General features: G+C 40.6%; 1 protein-coding gene across 4 annotated transcripts in view; it reads left to right on the top strand.

The window, feature by feature from the left end:
• The window catches only part of STIM1 (stromal interaction molecule 1), a 174,309-nt gene that overhangs the window by 77,551 nt on the left and 79,366 nt on the right, over positions 1 to 17,392 (top strand). For all 4 annotated transcript variants that reach the window (XR_005649666.1, XR_005649665.1, XM_039847911.1 and 1 more), the window contains exon 2: positions 8,059 to 8,189. Coding sequence is in view for 2 of the 4 variants with exons in the window: in XM_039847911.1 (XP_039703845.1) it covers positions 8,059 to 8,189 (131 nt within the window). In the remaining 2 variants the exon portion in view is untranslated. The remainder of the gene's footprint in view (positions 1 to 8,058; positions 8,190 to 17,392) is intronic.

The raw sequence follows: 17,392 nt of genomic DNA, 5'->3' as shown, positions 1-17,392 counted from the left end.
GAAATGGGGCACAAGAGGAGTAGCTGAGTGTTCCCTCCCTGACTCCAGGGGAGGGCCGGAGATTTCATTTCTTCTACCAGATGATTAGGTTCATATGCTTAAACAGAAGCATATTCCTTCGCTCTTTGGGTTCCTCCTGGCAGAGTGTAGCAGAGACTCAGTATTCCTTCTCTAGTGTCTTTTTAACTTTGTTTCTAAGCCCTAATGAAGAAGGGGCCTTTGGCAAGTGCTGAACACCGAAGAAGTTGAGGCAAACCAGGAAGTTCTATTTTACCCTGCTTAGGGAATGGCACAAGCCCAGTTAGGACTTACGTGTTTGTTCTTAATAGACAAAAAGTACCTGTTGGAACCTGCCCATATTTGTTGGCCTTGGAGAGTAAGAATTAGCAGTTCTAGGGAGCTCTCTTATAGAGGGTCATCTGGATCACCCAGCTGTAGCCTTACTACAGGACATAGGATAAGAAGTTAGTGTGGCTTCTAATCTGGTTTTGCCACTATTTTGCTACCCAGCCTAGGGCAAAACCGCCTCATTTGATGGCCTGCGTTACCTTCTCCAGTTGTAAAGTGAGCAGTGACCCTAGATGCCCTCCAAAGCCCTTCCAACTCTGCCATTTAGAATCTGAGTACAGTGAGGGATCTCAATATCCATTACTCCCACTCTATGCCTGGAGCTTTTGCAAGATTGGTAAAAAGAACCCTCTGACTTTGGGTCCTTTAATAAATTAAACTGTGTGAAATGCTGTGCTCCTTGCTCTTGGGCTGCTTTGCTTGTGTCGCTTTCCCTTCTGCCCTCACTGTCTTCTCTCTTTTGTTCAAACCATGATCTCTTCTGCTACTCTGGTCTCTTGCTCCTTGCTACATTCTACTTTGTGTCTTTGTAATTCAAATACTATGCTCATTCTAGTACTTTTTGTGAAGGATTGTATTCTTTATCTGTGTTTGAATTAATTTGCTCTTTTATGCAAAAAGTTCTGGGCATTCTTTTGTTCATTCAACAAATGTTTATTGAAGCCTGATGGTTGTGCTAGGGACTTTGCTAGGTGCTAGGTGTTGGCTAGAAGGCTGGATTCATCCATAAAGAAAACAGCCATGTTTTTTTTTTTTGCTACTATGAAGCTTACAGTTTAGTGGAGAAGACAGACATTAAGTGTATTATCACACAAATAATTACTATTGTGAAAAGTGTTATAAAAGAAAAATATAGGGTGCTTTAGAGAATGTATAATGTGAACCTAAACCAGTTTGGGAGGGAAGATGAGTTAAGGAAGTTTCTTTGAAGAAAAAGAATTTAAATTGAGACCAGCAGCTTGAGTCAGATTTTTCAGGTCAGGAAGGAATAAAGAGCTTTCTACATAAAAGGAATTCTAGGTGGTTTTCAACCTGGGCTGTACGTTAGCATCACCAAGTATAAGAGAGCATATGAAGCAACTGGACTGGTGCTTTGTACTGGTGCTTACTATTGGGAATATAAAGCAATACAGCTACTTTAGAAAACAGTTTGACACTTAAAAAGTTAAACATACCCCTATCATATAACCTAGCAGTTCCACTCCTAGCGGAACTCAGGATAAAATTGAGAACTCATTTTCACTCAAGAAAAATGAAAATACTTTTCCACACAAAGACTTGTACATGAATTTTTACAGCACTTTATCTGTAATAGCTGAACACTGATGAATAGATAAACAAATTGTGGTATATCCATTCAGTGGACTACTACTCGGTGATAAAATGGAGGAAACTACTGATGCATACGACAACATGGTTGAATCTCAAATCATGCTGAGCAAAAGAAGCCAGACACAAAAGAGAACATACTGATGATTACAGTTATTTGAAGTCTTAGAACACACAAAATTGATTTATAATGATAGAAATCAGATCAGTGGTTGTATGGGGAGGGAGCTTGGAGTCGGCAGTGAAGGGCCAGGTGGGAACAATTTGGAATGATGAAAACGTTCTATATTTTGTTGAGGTGGTGGTTATATAAGTGCATACATTTGTCAAACACATTGAACTATACACTTAAAACGGGAGCATTTTATTGTATGCAACTATACTTTAAAAAATATCCATGCTCCATTTTTTTTTAATGTCAAGAATAGGCAGAACTTATTTATGGTAATAAAAGGCAGAATAGTGGTTACCAGTACAGAGAGAGGGAGTAACAGTCACGTTGTATTGATTGGAAAGGGGCAAGAGGGAGGGATTCTTCCTGGAGTATTGGGAAGACAGACATTAAGTATCTTGATTTTGGTGATGGTTACATGGATATATACATATGTAAAAGTTAATTGATCCAAAAAACTTAAGTGACCCTATGTTTATTTATGTGCTTTACCATATGTTTGTTTATCTCAATTAAAGAAAAAGCAAAAAGCAATCCTCCCTTCCCCCACCCAAACCCATACCTAGGTCCCATTCATAGAGATACTGCTTGAATCAGTCTGGGCTGAGGCCTGGGCAGCAGCAGTTTAAGAGCTCCCTGGATGAGTCAAATATGTAACCAGAGTTGAGAACCTCATACTGTGTGCAAAGGGGGGAAGAAACTTGGTACATCAGAGAAGGATCATGTGAAGCTGAAGGGGTTGCTGGACATGACACCAGTAAGGTGGCAGGTGGCACATCATTCTAAGAAATCTGAACTTTGTCTTAAGACAAATGAGAAGCTTTTGAAGGCCTTTAAAAAGTAGGGAGATGATTTGCTCAGAGATTCATCTGGTATGTACCAGCACTTCTTATAGCTAGCATTCCTGCTGGGCTTTCTCAGGGTAAGGGTAGATTCTTATCCCATCAAAAGTCACTGCAGAGCTTGCCTAGTCCTGGTTTGGCGGGCATTAGTGGCAGGGGTTAGTGGCAGAGGGGCGGGGGTTGGGAGAGGAAACAGGACAAATTATTTCACAGATGAGGCTTCTGTTGGTAAAATTTAGCAGTTTCCAGATTCCCTTCAGGTTCCAGCCAAACACTGGAGAACCAGTGCCCTTCTCTGGTTCTACCCCTAATTTGTGCCTTCTTCTCTGACTGCTGTTTCTCCCACTTCATTCCCTTTGGGCTGTGTCTCACATGAGACAACCCATTATCAGGCTCAACTGCAGTGGCTCTCTGCTTTGCATGCATAAAGGTATGTGTTCTCTGGGGGGCGAGTTACTGTTCAGTGATGAGAAATAAAAGTGGCTGGGAGAGAAGAGGTATTAGGTAGATGGTGGATATTGGTGGTGGGAATAGATGGGTTGTACTCAAGAATTCTCTTGCCTTTTGGGGAGATACAGTTTGTTATGAATCCATTCTTTTGTGCATTCATTCATTCAGCCAGCATTTGCTGATTTCATGCTTGACAGGGCGAATGTTGGTGGTGTTGCCATACTGAGTGGGCCCTGGGGGGACAGAGTGAGTCAAACTTGCCCTTTTCTGGATGTGGCATGTGAGCAGCTCAGAGCATGAGAATTAATATAACAGAGTTATGTACAAAGTGCTTTGGAGCATCCAACAGTAAATAATTAACTCTGCCTGGAGAAAGGAGAGGCAATTTGGGTAGGAGGGAAAGGTCTTTGTGGTTTTATCTGCCAGTGGTTAACAAAGTGTGTTCTGCAGACCATTGGGGGCCACCAAAATCTTTTTTGGGATCCGGAAGGTCAAAGCCATTTTAATAGTGTTCAGATGTGATTTGCTTTATTTTTGCACTGATGGTGCAAAAGCAATTAGGTGAAACAGCTGACACCTTAAAAGGAATCAAAGCAGTGGCATAAAACTGTACTAATAATTGTTGTATTTCTTACCTCCAAGGACTCTCAGTTTTTAAAAAGTTTTTAAATAAAGAACTAAAAATTTATTAATTTGATTAAATTATGTCCCATAAATACATGTTTCTTTAGTATTCTGTGTGATGAAACAAGAAGTTATGCATAAAGCACTTCTGCTGCTGAACAAGTTTGATGTGTATCTCAAGGAAAAACACTTGCGTGATTGAATTATAGGCTAAAGTACCTCCTTTTTTTCTGGGAACACTATTTTTACTTAAAGTACAACCAACAGACAAACTCTGGTTACTCAGACTTATGTATTTGGCAGACATTTTCTTGAAAATGAATCAAGCAAGTCTGCTACTTTAAGGAAAAGAACTGGTAGTATTTGTTGCTGATGATAAAATTTCTGCTTTTAATTGAAAATTAGAATTTTGGAAAATGTGTATCTGCCACTGGGAGCTTGACGGCTTCCCCAGATTTAAATCTTTTCTGAGGAAATCAGTGGTGATATTAATAATTACAATTATTTTGGTGGTGTTTAAATGAAATGTGTCAAATTTGGAAGCTCTGCCTAACTCATTAAATCAGAAGTTTCGAAATGACTAGTGCATGATGTTACAAAATCATGCATAGATACCTTTCAAAGTGCAAGATAGACCAGCGGATTTTAATGTAATAAGAGTACAGAAAGTTCATCCATATGGTTTCAGATTTCACACTGTAGCAAACCTTTAATAAACCTAGTACTTGTTGAGTTTTGGTGTGGTATCAGAGAAAAATGTCCACAGTTATCTGAAAGGTTATTAAAATACTCTTGCCTTTTCCAACTGCATTTCTATATTTTGATCTTCAATCAAAACAACACATTGAATGTGGAAACAGATATAAGACTACAGCTGTCTTCTATTAAGGCAGACATAAAAGATTTGAAAAAATATAAAATAATCTCACCCTTCTCATGATTTTTTTCTAGAAAACAATTATTTTCATAAAACACATTCTTTATATTAACCCATAGGAAATGTATTGTTTTAAGATTAATTTCTAAATATTAGAATTTGTGTTTCAATTTCTGATGTGGTAAATCTCCAACTGTTTTGAGATTTAAAATTTTTAAGTGTATAAAGGGGTCCTGAGGCCAAAAAATTATAAAACCTGGCCCTATGTTATTCTCTCTACTTAAAACTATTCTCTTTTCTGCCTAGAGAATCCCACACATAATTGTTGGTATTTAGTTATTTATTCATAAAACATTTACTGACCATCTATCAAGAACTGGCTTTTGCTTGCTTTTGGGGACCGGGTCCCAAGCCCTTAAGGAACTCATAGTCTGATGGGGAAGAGAAATTAAACAGGCAACTGCAACACAGTATGATAAATGTTACCAATGATAGACTCATACTTAAATGTAGTGGGAGTCACATTCACTTGCCAGTGTACCTGGAACATATGACTGATCAATCTGATTGGACTGCAGCTTCTATATTTGATTCTTCATGGTCTACAGGGAAAGTGGCTCAAGTTAAAAAATGAGAACTATTCACTTGCTGCTCTAGGAGGAAAGAAGGAAACTACAAATATATTGAATGTTGGCTTTATGCAGGTCCTCTGCTAGGTGTTTTAACAAATGTCTTATTTCACAAAAAAACCCATGCAGCAGAGATAATTATCCTCATTTTGCAAATGAGATATTGGAGGCTGAGATAAGTTAAACCACTTGTCCAATATCATATGGTTGTAACTGATGAAGCTAAGGTTTTGACATATGTGTTCTGACTCCAAGTCCAGGGCTCTTTCCTTGTGATAGTAATGTATTGCTAAATGGGTGGATCTAAGGTATTTCCAGATGGCTCTGGGAAACTTTGCCAGATTAGAATGTATAAAAGAAGGTAAAAAAGTCTCATGAGTGGGAAGGAGGGAGAGGGGGAGGGTAGAGGCAGGAGAAGAGAGAGAGAGAGATAGTAAACAATTTAGGATTTATGAGCCATATAGTCTCTGCTTTTGGAGACAGGGTCCCAAGCCCTTAAGCAGGGTCCCAAGCCCTTAAAGAAGTTTATTTGTGAATTTTGGCTGACATGTTTTTTTCTGGACAGGATTCTATAGCCATATGGGACATCAAGATTTTATACTCTCTTATCCCCAATCCCTTTAATCCTTCTCTATGCCAGATGATGCCAGCAGCAAAGGTCACCTGTCTGTTTGGTCAGGTTACAAATCAGAGCCTGATGTCTGAAGGCTAAACTTCTTGGACCTACCGTAGGCTTTTGGGAAAAGGGCTGGCTGACCTCAGGCCAATGATGCCTAGATAAGATCTGATTCATCTCTTTATGCCCTGTGATCATTACAGAGCCTGACATATGAAGAACAGTCAGTAAGTGATGTTCAAATGGGCACAGCATATGCTGATCAAAAAACTTTTATTGGTAATTATATGTGCCTTTGCTTAATACAAAAACAGGAATAAGGGAGGGAAGGTGTTATGTTGGTTGTGTTAATACCAATGTTGTGTGCTTCATCTATGAACTAGTTATTACTTATTGCTTTATTGCAATTTGTTGTGTTTTTTGTTTTTTGGATCGGTAGTTCATGGATAAGAGTCCATGAAGGAACCAATCATGCCAAGAGCTCTTCTTGGTGAGGAAGTTAAGAAACAATGCCCTAATCTTTGGCTACATTCTGTTCTTTCCCTCAGTACTCGCCACACCTCTACCCCACCCTCTACTTCCCACTCTGACTTGGCAGGACAGATGTAGAGGAACATAAGGTTATGTGTAGATATTTCTTTTGTATACAAATTATTCATCTTAATTCTTTTATAAAGTCATTTCCTCAGTGCGCTTCTTACCAGTATTACCATTTGCGGCTTCTAGAATATGAAACCAACCTAAAGATATCTGGTCACCTTGGCATAAAGGCATTCAGGTGAGGTGCTGGCCAGGGAGTCAGCCAACCTGGGCTCTCATTGTAGCTCTTCAGCTGCCTTTGACTTTGGGTACATCAGTTAACATCTGTGGACTTCAATATCCAACATATTTTTCTTGAGTCACATCGGGGTCATTTAAAAAAATTTGTATTTATATCCCTTTCTCATTTTGAAAAGGATTTGAGCAACTAGCAAGTGATAGAGAAGTGACCTGTCTTGTCCAGTCACTGTCTAACCAGCAGACACATAAATGATTAAATGTATTAGAGTGTTTCAGGTCTTTGATCAGTGCCTTCTAGGAGGCTTCAAAGCAGCAGCCTCTTTACCCTGTCTTTGCTCTTTCTCCTGTGACAGGGAAGGCAGGATCTTTCTTCTATCTTCTTTAGAGGTGAGCTGAAGAATATTTTGCCTAGAAAGTAGTTATCAAGATCAGGGTCAAAAGGAAAGAGGAATTTTAGAATCTGGGAATTAGAAGAAATACTAGAAACAGCAGTTAAAATTTCTTTTTCAAATAATGAACTTGAGACCTGGAGAAGGGAAGTGACCTCCCTGGAGTCACGTGGTAGAGCTGAGATGAGGTTCCAGACTCTTTCTGCTGTATTCATGGATCAGACTAGGTGTTTTTCAGTTTTGTAAGAGAAGATTAGGTGTCATGGAAGAACTAGGGTAGCCTAGGCTCTTGTGCTGATTTTACTTCTGCATGACTGACTGTGTATGATAGTGGGCAGAGGGAGCCGCACACCAGACTTCCCAAGGAGTTGTGTCAGATGAGCTCAGTACCTTAGATGTCTAATAGACATTTGCTAAATGTGACTGTGGGAAGGCATATGATGTGAAGGGTTTCCCCATTTAGCCTGGGGCTGGCATTATATGTCCCAGAAATGACAAAGTGAACAAAAAGGAAAACTACATATTATTCTGGTATTGGAATGAATGGGCTGTTTTCCTGTTTCTAGAAAGGTTGTATTAATTTACATTTGTTTATTGACTGATTAAAAAGAATATTTCGCTTGAATGTGTATTTCCTTGATTATTAGTGAGGCTAAACTTTTTCCTATGTTCTCTGGCTATTTCTATTTTCTCTTGTATTTTTTTCTTGCATTACTTATTCATGTTCTTTGCCTAGATCCCAGTGTATTTCTAGTCCTATGCTTAACATCCCTGCAAGGGAACTATTAGAATGATAAGGTATTATAACTAAATGGGAGAGCTCAGGATATCCTTGGGGAAGGCAGTTAAAGGATAGATGAAACACTTTTCTTACTGTATCAATAGCCAGTCAAGTGGCTACATAAGGAGTCAGGTACTAGAAGCTAAGGACACTGAGAAAGGTGGGTAATAGAGATTGGGTGGCAGCCCCCAGTAATGTTGTCTCTTGCTTTTCCTCTACAGAGTTTTGCCGGATTGACAAGCCCTTGTGCCACAGTGAGGATGAGAAGCTCAGCTTCGATGCAGTCCGCAGCATCCACAAACTTATGGATGATGATGCCAATGGTGATGTGGATGTGGAAGAAAGTGATGAGGTGAGCCCTCTTACCCTGCTATGGCTCTTTTCTCTTCCTGTGTGAACAGTCCCTGAAAGCTATCTAGATAGACCATTCCCTATAAAAATGTTCTTGATACTGGCTTGTTCTCTAGGAATTTGTCCCTGTTGAGGGAGATGATTCTCAGCGGAGCAGTCCTCTAGGGGCCAGCTGGTCCAAATGCAGGCCTTATTCTGTATCAGTGCCTGGACTGGCTCCCGTCTGCCTACAGGCTAGAAGCATAACACTGACTGAGCTGTGCTGTTTGAGAGGGAGAGGGAGCCCCAAGGTTAGTCTCTATAGTTTCCCTGAATCTTTATGATAATCCTGCTGTAGATGGAGGGCATCAACCTACATTTACTCTGTGCTCAGCCCTGCATTGGCATGTGGGAAAGAAGGCAAGACACTTAGGTTTTGCCCTCCGGGAGCTTATACTCTGTTTGGGAGGAAGAAACAAGTGTTCCTAGAAAGATCATTCCAAATTCCAGGCTGCAGTTGCTGGGAGCCAGTTGAGTGGTCCAGATAGTAAGAACAAGAGTAATCTCTAGATGGAAAAAACTGTTATTGTTACACCTTTTGGCAGAGAGCCCAGAGTACAAAGTTATCATGTGTGAAAGGATTTAAAGATTTCATTTGATTTCATTTGATTCCACATGAGCCAGCAGTATGGTGAACCTGCCAAGTTGTGCCCAATCTGTAATAGCAATATGGTGTGTATATGAGAGAGGAGGGAATCCTAGTCTCTCCTCCCTGCTGCTTAGCCCACCTTTAAGTTTTGAGTTCAGTTTTGGATCTCACATTGTCAAGAAGCATTTGGAATGGTGAGAGACTATACAGAGAGGAGTGATGTGAATGATGAAGATTATAGAAACTATGGAATGGAGAGCATTCAGTACAATTCAGTATTATAAGTGTCTATTATATATGTGCCACGCACTGTTCTAGACGTGGGGATGTGGCAGTAAAAAGGACAGATACATCTGTCCTCATATAATTTATAGCCTAGTGAAGAAACTTTAGCCTGGAAAAGAAGAGATTCAGGTAATATAATTTCTATCTTCAAATACATTAGAAGTGGAGAAATCAGACTTAAATAACACCAGTGATAACAATGAAAACCACAGCACTATCATTTATTATATTTTTACTCTACACCATACACACTGTTAAGCTCTTTGCATAGTTACTCTTTTAACTTTCTTGACAGCCTTATGAAGTTGGTATCATTATCAGAGACTGGAGCCTGGAAAGGTTGTTGAAGGACACACTAGCTATGAGCACAGATCTGATTTCAAAACTCATGCTATTAAGTAGTGCTGTATTGTTTCTCATTCTAGGGCAGAGCCAGGACCTATGTGGGGAAAGTAAAATATAGGCATATTGTTCTAGAATAAAAATCGCCTATTAGCACTATCTCATCGTAGAAGAGACTTCCTTGGTAAGTAGGTAGTGAACTCCCTGTCTTGGCAGATGGACGAGCAAAATACAGCATTCCACTGATTGGTCAGCAGCGAGGATCCTTATATTAGGTTGAACTATATAACGTCTAAGGGATTTATAAAAGCCAAAAAATAGTCTTCCTGGAGGAAAAGTAGAATTTTGACAAAGTGGAAGAGGAGGGGCAGCCTGAGTAGTAGAGAACAAGTGAGCAAAAATGGGGAGATTGTAAGAAGCATGGTGAGTAGGTTTGGTTAGACAGTGACTGTGATAGAAAACTGCAGGACAAAACCTGGAAAGGAAAGTGGGGCCCAGCCAACCAGGCTGAGATAGGTGTACTTCTTGAACCTGGCAATTGTAAGTTCTTGAGCAGAGACAGCAACCATGATGAGAATGTCTAAACTTTCGATTACATCTAGAAGTGTCACTGGTCCTCGCAGGATCCAGTTTTGTCTATGCTAAGAGAGCCTTTCTCCTGGTGGCGAATGGGGCCTAGGGGTGTCCTGACCTCCCTCCAAGGGCCTGGCCACAAGACTGGGAGAGGGATGGCACACGGTTAATAAGGCGATGCGATCCAAGAACCACAAATTCCTGGATATCTTTGTCATCGCCCTTCCTTCTTTTTTCACTTTCTTCTGAATTGCTTTGTAAACGAGGGGAAGAAGAAAATGTTCTTTTTAGAGGAATGTTACCACAACAAAAAGCTCATCAGCACAAACTGTTCTAAAATAACACAAAAGCTGTCACCCTGCTCTGCGCCAGTGGCAAGTTGTTCTTTTTCAGCATAGCTTCTGCCTGCCTTGGCTTCAGCTACTCTTCCTATAATCTCAGGCCTCTGGTGGTTCGAGTAGCCTGCTAGTCTGGGTTTTCACGATAAGTCACAAGCTACTGTCTTTGAAAGTGAAAAAGTAATGTTAGCAAAATGTATGTACTTAAGTCAGTCTAACCATATATGAGACAACCTCAGAGTATAGGATCTAACTAGAAAGTTAAGTGGACAGCTCAGGGCTTATTGGGTGATGGATACTGAGGCACTGGAGAGGAGAAACCTGGCCATCAGGGACCTGAGATTTTTCGGACCCATTTAAAAGTATTGCTGATTACCCAAGGACCTTAGGAGAAGTCCAAAGGGATACACTACTCTATTAAGGCCTCATTTATTTAGTCTCATATCAGTAAGTATTTCAGACAACGGAACTATCACCTCAGTACTAGATCTTTAAAAATTTTAGCCATTTTTAAAGTAAGTCTTTTTCTTACAGATTATTGTGAGCAGAGTGTTAACTTTCTTGAGAAAATTCAAAGCATGGCTTCAGGGCTTCTTGCACTAGATTCCTACGTGCATGGTTGTAAGCAATGAATTTAGACTTATGGTAAACTGAGACTCAGCAGGTATTTTATAGAAAATATAATATTGTTTGAGTCTGGTGCAGCTTGTTTGGCTGCTCAAGTGCAGTCTTTGCTTGCTTCTGTCTTAGATAGTAGAGGCTGTAGACTGCGGGCCCTTCAGATGAGCAAGATGGCACTGTTGGTAATGGTGCCTTTCTTGCCAAGCGGGCAGGGAGTTCTACCAGCCCAGCAGTGTGGGAATGCATGACCTATGTTCTATTCATAGCTCTAGTGGGGACACTGCCCATGTGCAAAGGATTTACTGCGGTGGGATGGTACTATCAGGTTGTCCTGACAGTCTGAGGTGTCCACAAAGGCCTGCCTAAAACCACTGTCCCCTTTACTGGACCAGACTCTTTGAGAGCAGTGTTACTTTCTTTTTTGGAACCTTCATGAAAAATTAAGGGAATTTATTCACCATTAAACAGATTCTTATTCAATACCTTTTATGTGCCAGGGCTATGTGGTAGGGCTATGGATTTCATAGTGAACAAAACTGATAAAATCCCTGCTTTTAAAGACCTTGCATTCTAGTGGTCTGTATGTCATGGGTAACTAAGTAATGAGTAAACTTTGAAATTAGGCTGAATTGTGATCAGATTATAGTAGGTTAGTGATTTCCCCTTTGATTATTTTAGGGTAAAATTGGTGGTCAATGATTCTTATGCTTAGAGGGTTGTTTTAGGGATTGAATGAAAAAGTGCTGTTAAAAGTTGCTGGCACAAATAAAGGACTCTCGAAACTCAACAATAGAAAACAAGCAACTCAATAAATAATGGTGGAACAAAAAAGGAACAGACACTTCATCATAGAAGATATATGGATGGCAAATAAGTATATGAAAAGATACTCAATATCATTAGCCATTAGGGAAGTATAAGTTAAAACCACAATGAGATATCACTGCATACCTAATAGAGTGGCTAAAATTAAAAAAATGGAAAATATCAAGTGCTAGACAAGAAGGAAGAGCCACTGGAACTCTTGCTTATAGAGTTTCTTAAAAAGTTTAATGTAACTTAATAAAGGGGCCAGCAATTCTATTTCTAGGTATTTACCCCTATAGATAAATGAAACTTTATATTCATGCTAAAACCTGTACACAAATGTTTATTGCAGCTTTGATCATAATCCCCCAAAACTGGATACAAATCAAATGCCCTTCAATATTTGAATAGACAAAAAGCTATGGAATGCTGTCCAGCAATTAAAAGAAACAAGCTATTGATGCGCAAAGTAGATGAATCTCAAAGGCATTGTGCTGAGTGAAAGAAGCCAGTAACTTTCTGAAAAAGTTACATACTATATGATTTCATCTATATGACATTCTGAGAAAGGCGAGGCTATAGGGATGGAGCCTAGATTGGTGGTTACCAAAGGTTAGGAATGTGGGGAGGATTTGACTACAAAAGGACGGCATGAAAGAATTTTCTTGGGCTAATAGAATTGTCCTGTGTTTGGACTGTGAGAGTGGTCACAGGAAGTTAAATATGTATTAAAATACATAGAACTCTATCTCCTCCACATCAAAAGTTAATTTCATCATATTAAAAAAAAAATTTCCCAGCATAGTACCTGACATACAACTCAAGCTCAGTGAATGCTACTTACTTTCTCTTTTCTTTTTCCTCTATATGTCCAGGAAGTTACCTGCATGACAGTTGTATTTTAATGTTTGCTTGACCAACTGATGTGTTTCTCTTACCAAAATGAGAACCTCCTCAGGGCAGGGACTGATTTATCTGGTTTGTTTGTCTTTGTTTCTCCAGTGCCCAGCCAAGCTTGATAAGAATTTGTGCTTAATCACTCACTGCATGGAATGATTGACCACGGTTTCACTGCATGGAATGATTGACCACGGTTATCACTATGGCAGCGTGATGTCAGGCTGAGAGGGAAGTCTTGTGCAAGGGTGTGATCACACATTTTGGAGGTGGGGATGGGTAGGTAGCACTAGAAACCTGGGAAGCTATAAAAGCTACTTATCCTTCTGTTAGTGTCTGTGGTGTCTGGTGTAGTAATATAGCACAGAGTTAAGAGTTTGTGCTCTAGAGTCACACAGACCTAGATTTAAACCTGGCTCTGCCGTTTACCAGCTATGGAAACTTGGAGAAGTTACTTAAAGTCTTTAAGCCTTGTTTTCTTCATTAGAAGTAGAATAACAATGGTAGGGTACCTCATGAAGCCATTATAAAGATTAAATGAAATAATGAATAAAGCACTTAGTACAATGCTTGACACATTGAAAAGGCTCAATGGAAGTTAGTTTTTGTTATTATTGTTATTGTTATCCTCAGAAAGAGCATACATTTTGATGTAGACGGGCCTATGTTCAAAACTTGGCTTTGCCACTCACTGGTTATGTGACAATTAGGCCAACAGCTTAACTCTCTGAGCCTCATTTTATTCAGCTATTTGAGGAGGGTAACTCTTTGCAAGATTTTAAAAATATAATGTATGCAAAGCCCCAAGCACAATGCCTGGCACACGTAGGTGCTAAATCCATGTTTTTCTCTTCAATAGCATGATGGTTTAAATAGTGAAGGCTGGCAAGAATTCCAAGCTGAGTTATACTCAGGCTCTCTCATCATCTCATCACAGCCCAGCATCCAGCTATGGGAGCCACCCCCAGCAGCTTGGCTGACTTGACTAGGGCAGGATACCGCAGGGGGTTGTTCTATCTTTGTCTGAGCGGCTGATATTAAGGGAAGGGAGGTACAATAGAGCAGGGCCACACATTTCTAGGGGCTGCAACTTCTCTGGTAACTCATCCAGCCTCCTGCCTATTGCCCGTGTACTTTACAAAAGATCTAGATGAGAAATTCTAATTTTCCCAACCCATCTGGAAGGCTAGAAGATTTTGAACAATAAAGCCATATTACAGAACTGTTACCAGATCTGTCTGACTTTTGTAGGGTAGAAGTTGACTTGCTTTCTACCTTTTTCATCGTCCCACTGAGAGCTGTGCTAGGTCCTGGGAGGCTGTAAGCGTTGGGAAAGAATGGAATCTGGCACCAAATAGAATCAGGGCTGGGGGAACTAAACTCTGAGGGGAGTAGCCAGCAGTTCCACTTGCAATATCCAAGGGCCAGTTGGACTTGGACTTGATGGGAAGTAGTACATAGGGAGAGAGAGAGAAGCCTGGTGCCATGGCCAGCATGGGCTAATTTGGATGAAGGTAAGAAGCTGAGTTATACTCCAAAGTTGTTATTATGATAAATAATACTTATTCCCTCCTCAGGGATTGGGCCTCATTTCCTTACATCCCTATAGCTATAGACACCGTGTTTCCCTGCCTCTAGTTCTCTATCAGCCCATGTTGTACATGCTGCCAATGATCTTCTTTAAGTACCTTTTGATTTTGTCTTTTGCATGATTTTCTTTTCTTGTTCCATCTGACTTTCTGTGCCTAGGACTCCTTCTCTTCAAGTCTGGTCTTAGCCTTTTTCTCAAGGTTCTCTAGACATACCTGGTATCACTCTGATCTGGCTCTTGTCTTTTGTCTCATAGTCATTCCATGTTTATTCCAGTCTGCTTTTCTTTGCTCAGGTAGTTCTTACCTGAAATTAACTTCTCATACCCCTCCCTCCAACCCCTGGCCCTGTCTGTGCACGTCTTAGGTGTCCTCTGGAATATTCTAGCTTAACTTTTTATGAAACTTCCCTGATTTTCCCACCCACACTGACCTTTCTCATCTCAGTACTAACTCCTGTAGCACATAGACAATCGCTTAATTTAGCTCTTAATTAGAATGTCTTGCTCTGTGCCCTAATGATTTTGATTATATTGTCTTGCTTACAAGTTTGTCTTTTTGCACTAAGACTGAAATTACTAAAAAACACAACTCTGATCATTACTCTAACCTTGTAAAGGGAGTGTGGTAGAATAGAAGCATTTGTGTCATGTGCCAAGCCCCATGCCAGCTGATTACATATACAGTTTCATTCAATCCTCAACCCTCTATGAACTAGGTGTTATTGACTCTATTTTAGAGGCGATAAACTATAAGTGAGTGGCTTACCTTTGCTTACTAAATTAATCTAAACTTTAAATTGACCTTCAATGCTCCTACAATCTGACTAGCTCACCCGACTAGATCATATTACACTGCATTTCCTTACTCTGTGTTACAGCCGTCTCAAACATGTCCCGTCGCTGTGCCTTTGCTCCAGGTAATTCCTCATCCTGGCATCTCTCAGCCACCCATTTTCACCTCTGAAAGTTCCACTTGTCCACCAAGGCCCGGATCAGGGTTTCTCAACCTCAGCATTACTGACGTTTTGGGCCAGATGATTCTTGGCTGTAGGGAGCTGTCCTGTGCATTTTGGGATGTTTAGCAGCATCCCTAGTCTCTATACACTGGATGCCACCAGCAACCTCTACCCCACCCTACCCCTAAGTTGTAACAACCAAAAATGTCTCTGTTGCCAATTGTCAATTTTCCTGGGGGAAAGAATTGTTCCCAATTGGGTACTATTGGCTTAGATTAAATGTTGTTTCCTCCAAGAAATCTTTGTTCCCCTGCTGTGGGAAGTGATCCTTTCTCTTTCATGTTCCAGAGTACTTGGCATGAACTCTCATTTGGCATATTGCTCTGCTTTGTATTGTAATTAGTTGGGTTCATCCTTATCTGTCCTACTAGATTACAAGTGCCTCCAGGGAAAAGGAACCAGGTCTTATTCATCATTGTGCTTGGTGCAGGGCCTTACACTTAAGCTTTTTTGAATTTTTAATCTTAGGCAAAGATTTGATCTTATCACTGTGTGTCCCCTAAATTGTTTTCTTAGGGCAGAACAAGAGTACAAAGTTGGCTGGTCAGTGGTATGAGAGGACAGAGTGCTTTGGACTTGTGAGTTCCTGGCAGAGTTAGCAGCTGGGGCAGTGGTGGGCTTTTTCTAGGAGTCGCTAGGGGCTGGGCTCCAGACATGTTAGCGTATGATGTGTGTGTCTAATTTCCTCTGTAACCCTCTTCGCTATCCCTCTACCCAATGCTGTAAATCACATACAGAACGTGGATGGAGTTAAAATAATTAAGGCAAGACATAGAGAAAAACACATATTAGAGGAACATAGATGAAGAAAAGAAAAAGAGAAGACAAAGACACTAAGATTGCTGAGAGACTGTCAGACTGAACAAAAGTATGCATAGGCTTTGGAGCTAGACAGATTAGAGTTTCAGGTGTCCTTTCCCCAATTATAACTTATATGACCATGGAACATTTCTTAAACTCTGCGAGCTTTCGTTTCTTCAGTCAAATGGGGACAGTAATCTCTACCTTGAAGGATTATGGCAAAGATGAAGTGAAATCCTGTATAGAGAGTGCCCGGCCTGTGGTTTAATTCACGGTAGTAGTATCACTACTCCTTCTCCTCTGCTGCCTCCATGTGCTAGGCCTATGCTGGGTGCTTTTACATACATTCTCTCAGCTAGTCTTTACAAGAAACCTGTGGAGTAGATATTAATTTTTCCATGTAACCGATGAGGAAATTGAGGCTGAATTAGCTCATAGTTGTCTATTTTTTTGGGTAATTGCAACTCAGATCTGCATCAGGCTCATGAAAACTTTAATTTGTGGGATGGTTACACACCTCTGAATATTCTAAAAACCCCTGAGTTGTACACTAAATTGGTATGTGAATTATATCTCAATAAAGATGTTTAAAAAAAGAAGTGTCACTACATTGGTCACTTCCCACTTGCCTTTCTGTAGCCCAACTCCCAACAATCTCTAGGGCGCTATGGAAAACACTTTGAAAACCATGCTGATTTCTACCCCCATTTCTCCCACTGCTAACTTGGCAGATGTGTAGAGGTGCTTCCAAGTCTGAAGTACCGTGGTTTCTGAAAGCAGAGATCTCTGGTTAGCTAACTGTCAGCTAGGTTGCCTCTGTTCCTAGGAAGGTGTAGATGACTGTTGAGGACAGTGGACTGAAGAGCTCTGAGGCATTCTCTTTGGGAGAATCCTCCCTCCCTTTTTTCATTTTTGTAGCTGTCACTTCTGGGGAAGCAAAGATGGCAAGAAAGCTATGGGAGAACACAGGTGGTAATCCCCTCTCACCCACATACCAGGGACCTGAATCAAATTCTTGGCCCTTAACAAATGGAGCTCCATAAGGGTAGATGTCAAAGGAAGCTGGCTAAGTAGACTTAGTTTTATTTTTCTTTGATTCACCTTGTACTCAGGGCCTCCCTCTGATTCCCACTGCTGCTACCATGCCAGCCCCTGGGAAGCAGAGCTCTCCCCTTGGCCCCTGGACCCAGTCCTGAACACAGATTTTTCTTGATTCTTCTGCACAGCTTTCACAGCCTGTAGCTTTTCCTTTCCCTTCCTTTCCCTTCCCTTCCTTTCCCTTCCCTTCCCTTTCCTCCCTTTCCC

The sequence above is a fragment of the Pteropus medius genome, unplaced genomic scaffold (genome assembly GCF_902729225.1).
Source record: "Pteropus medius unplaced genomic scaffold, Ma_sr-lr_union100, whole genome shotgun sequence".
NCBI classification, from domain to species: Eukaryota; Metazoa; Chordata; class Mammalia; order Chiroptera; family Pteropodidae; genus Pteropus; species Pteropus medius.
This window is presented reverse-complemented; position numbering and strand designations above follow the sequence as displayed.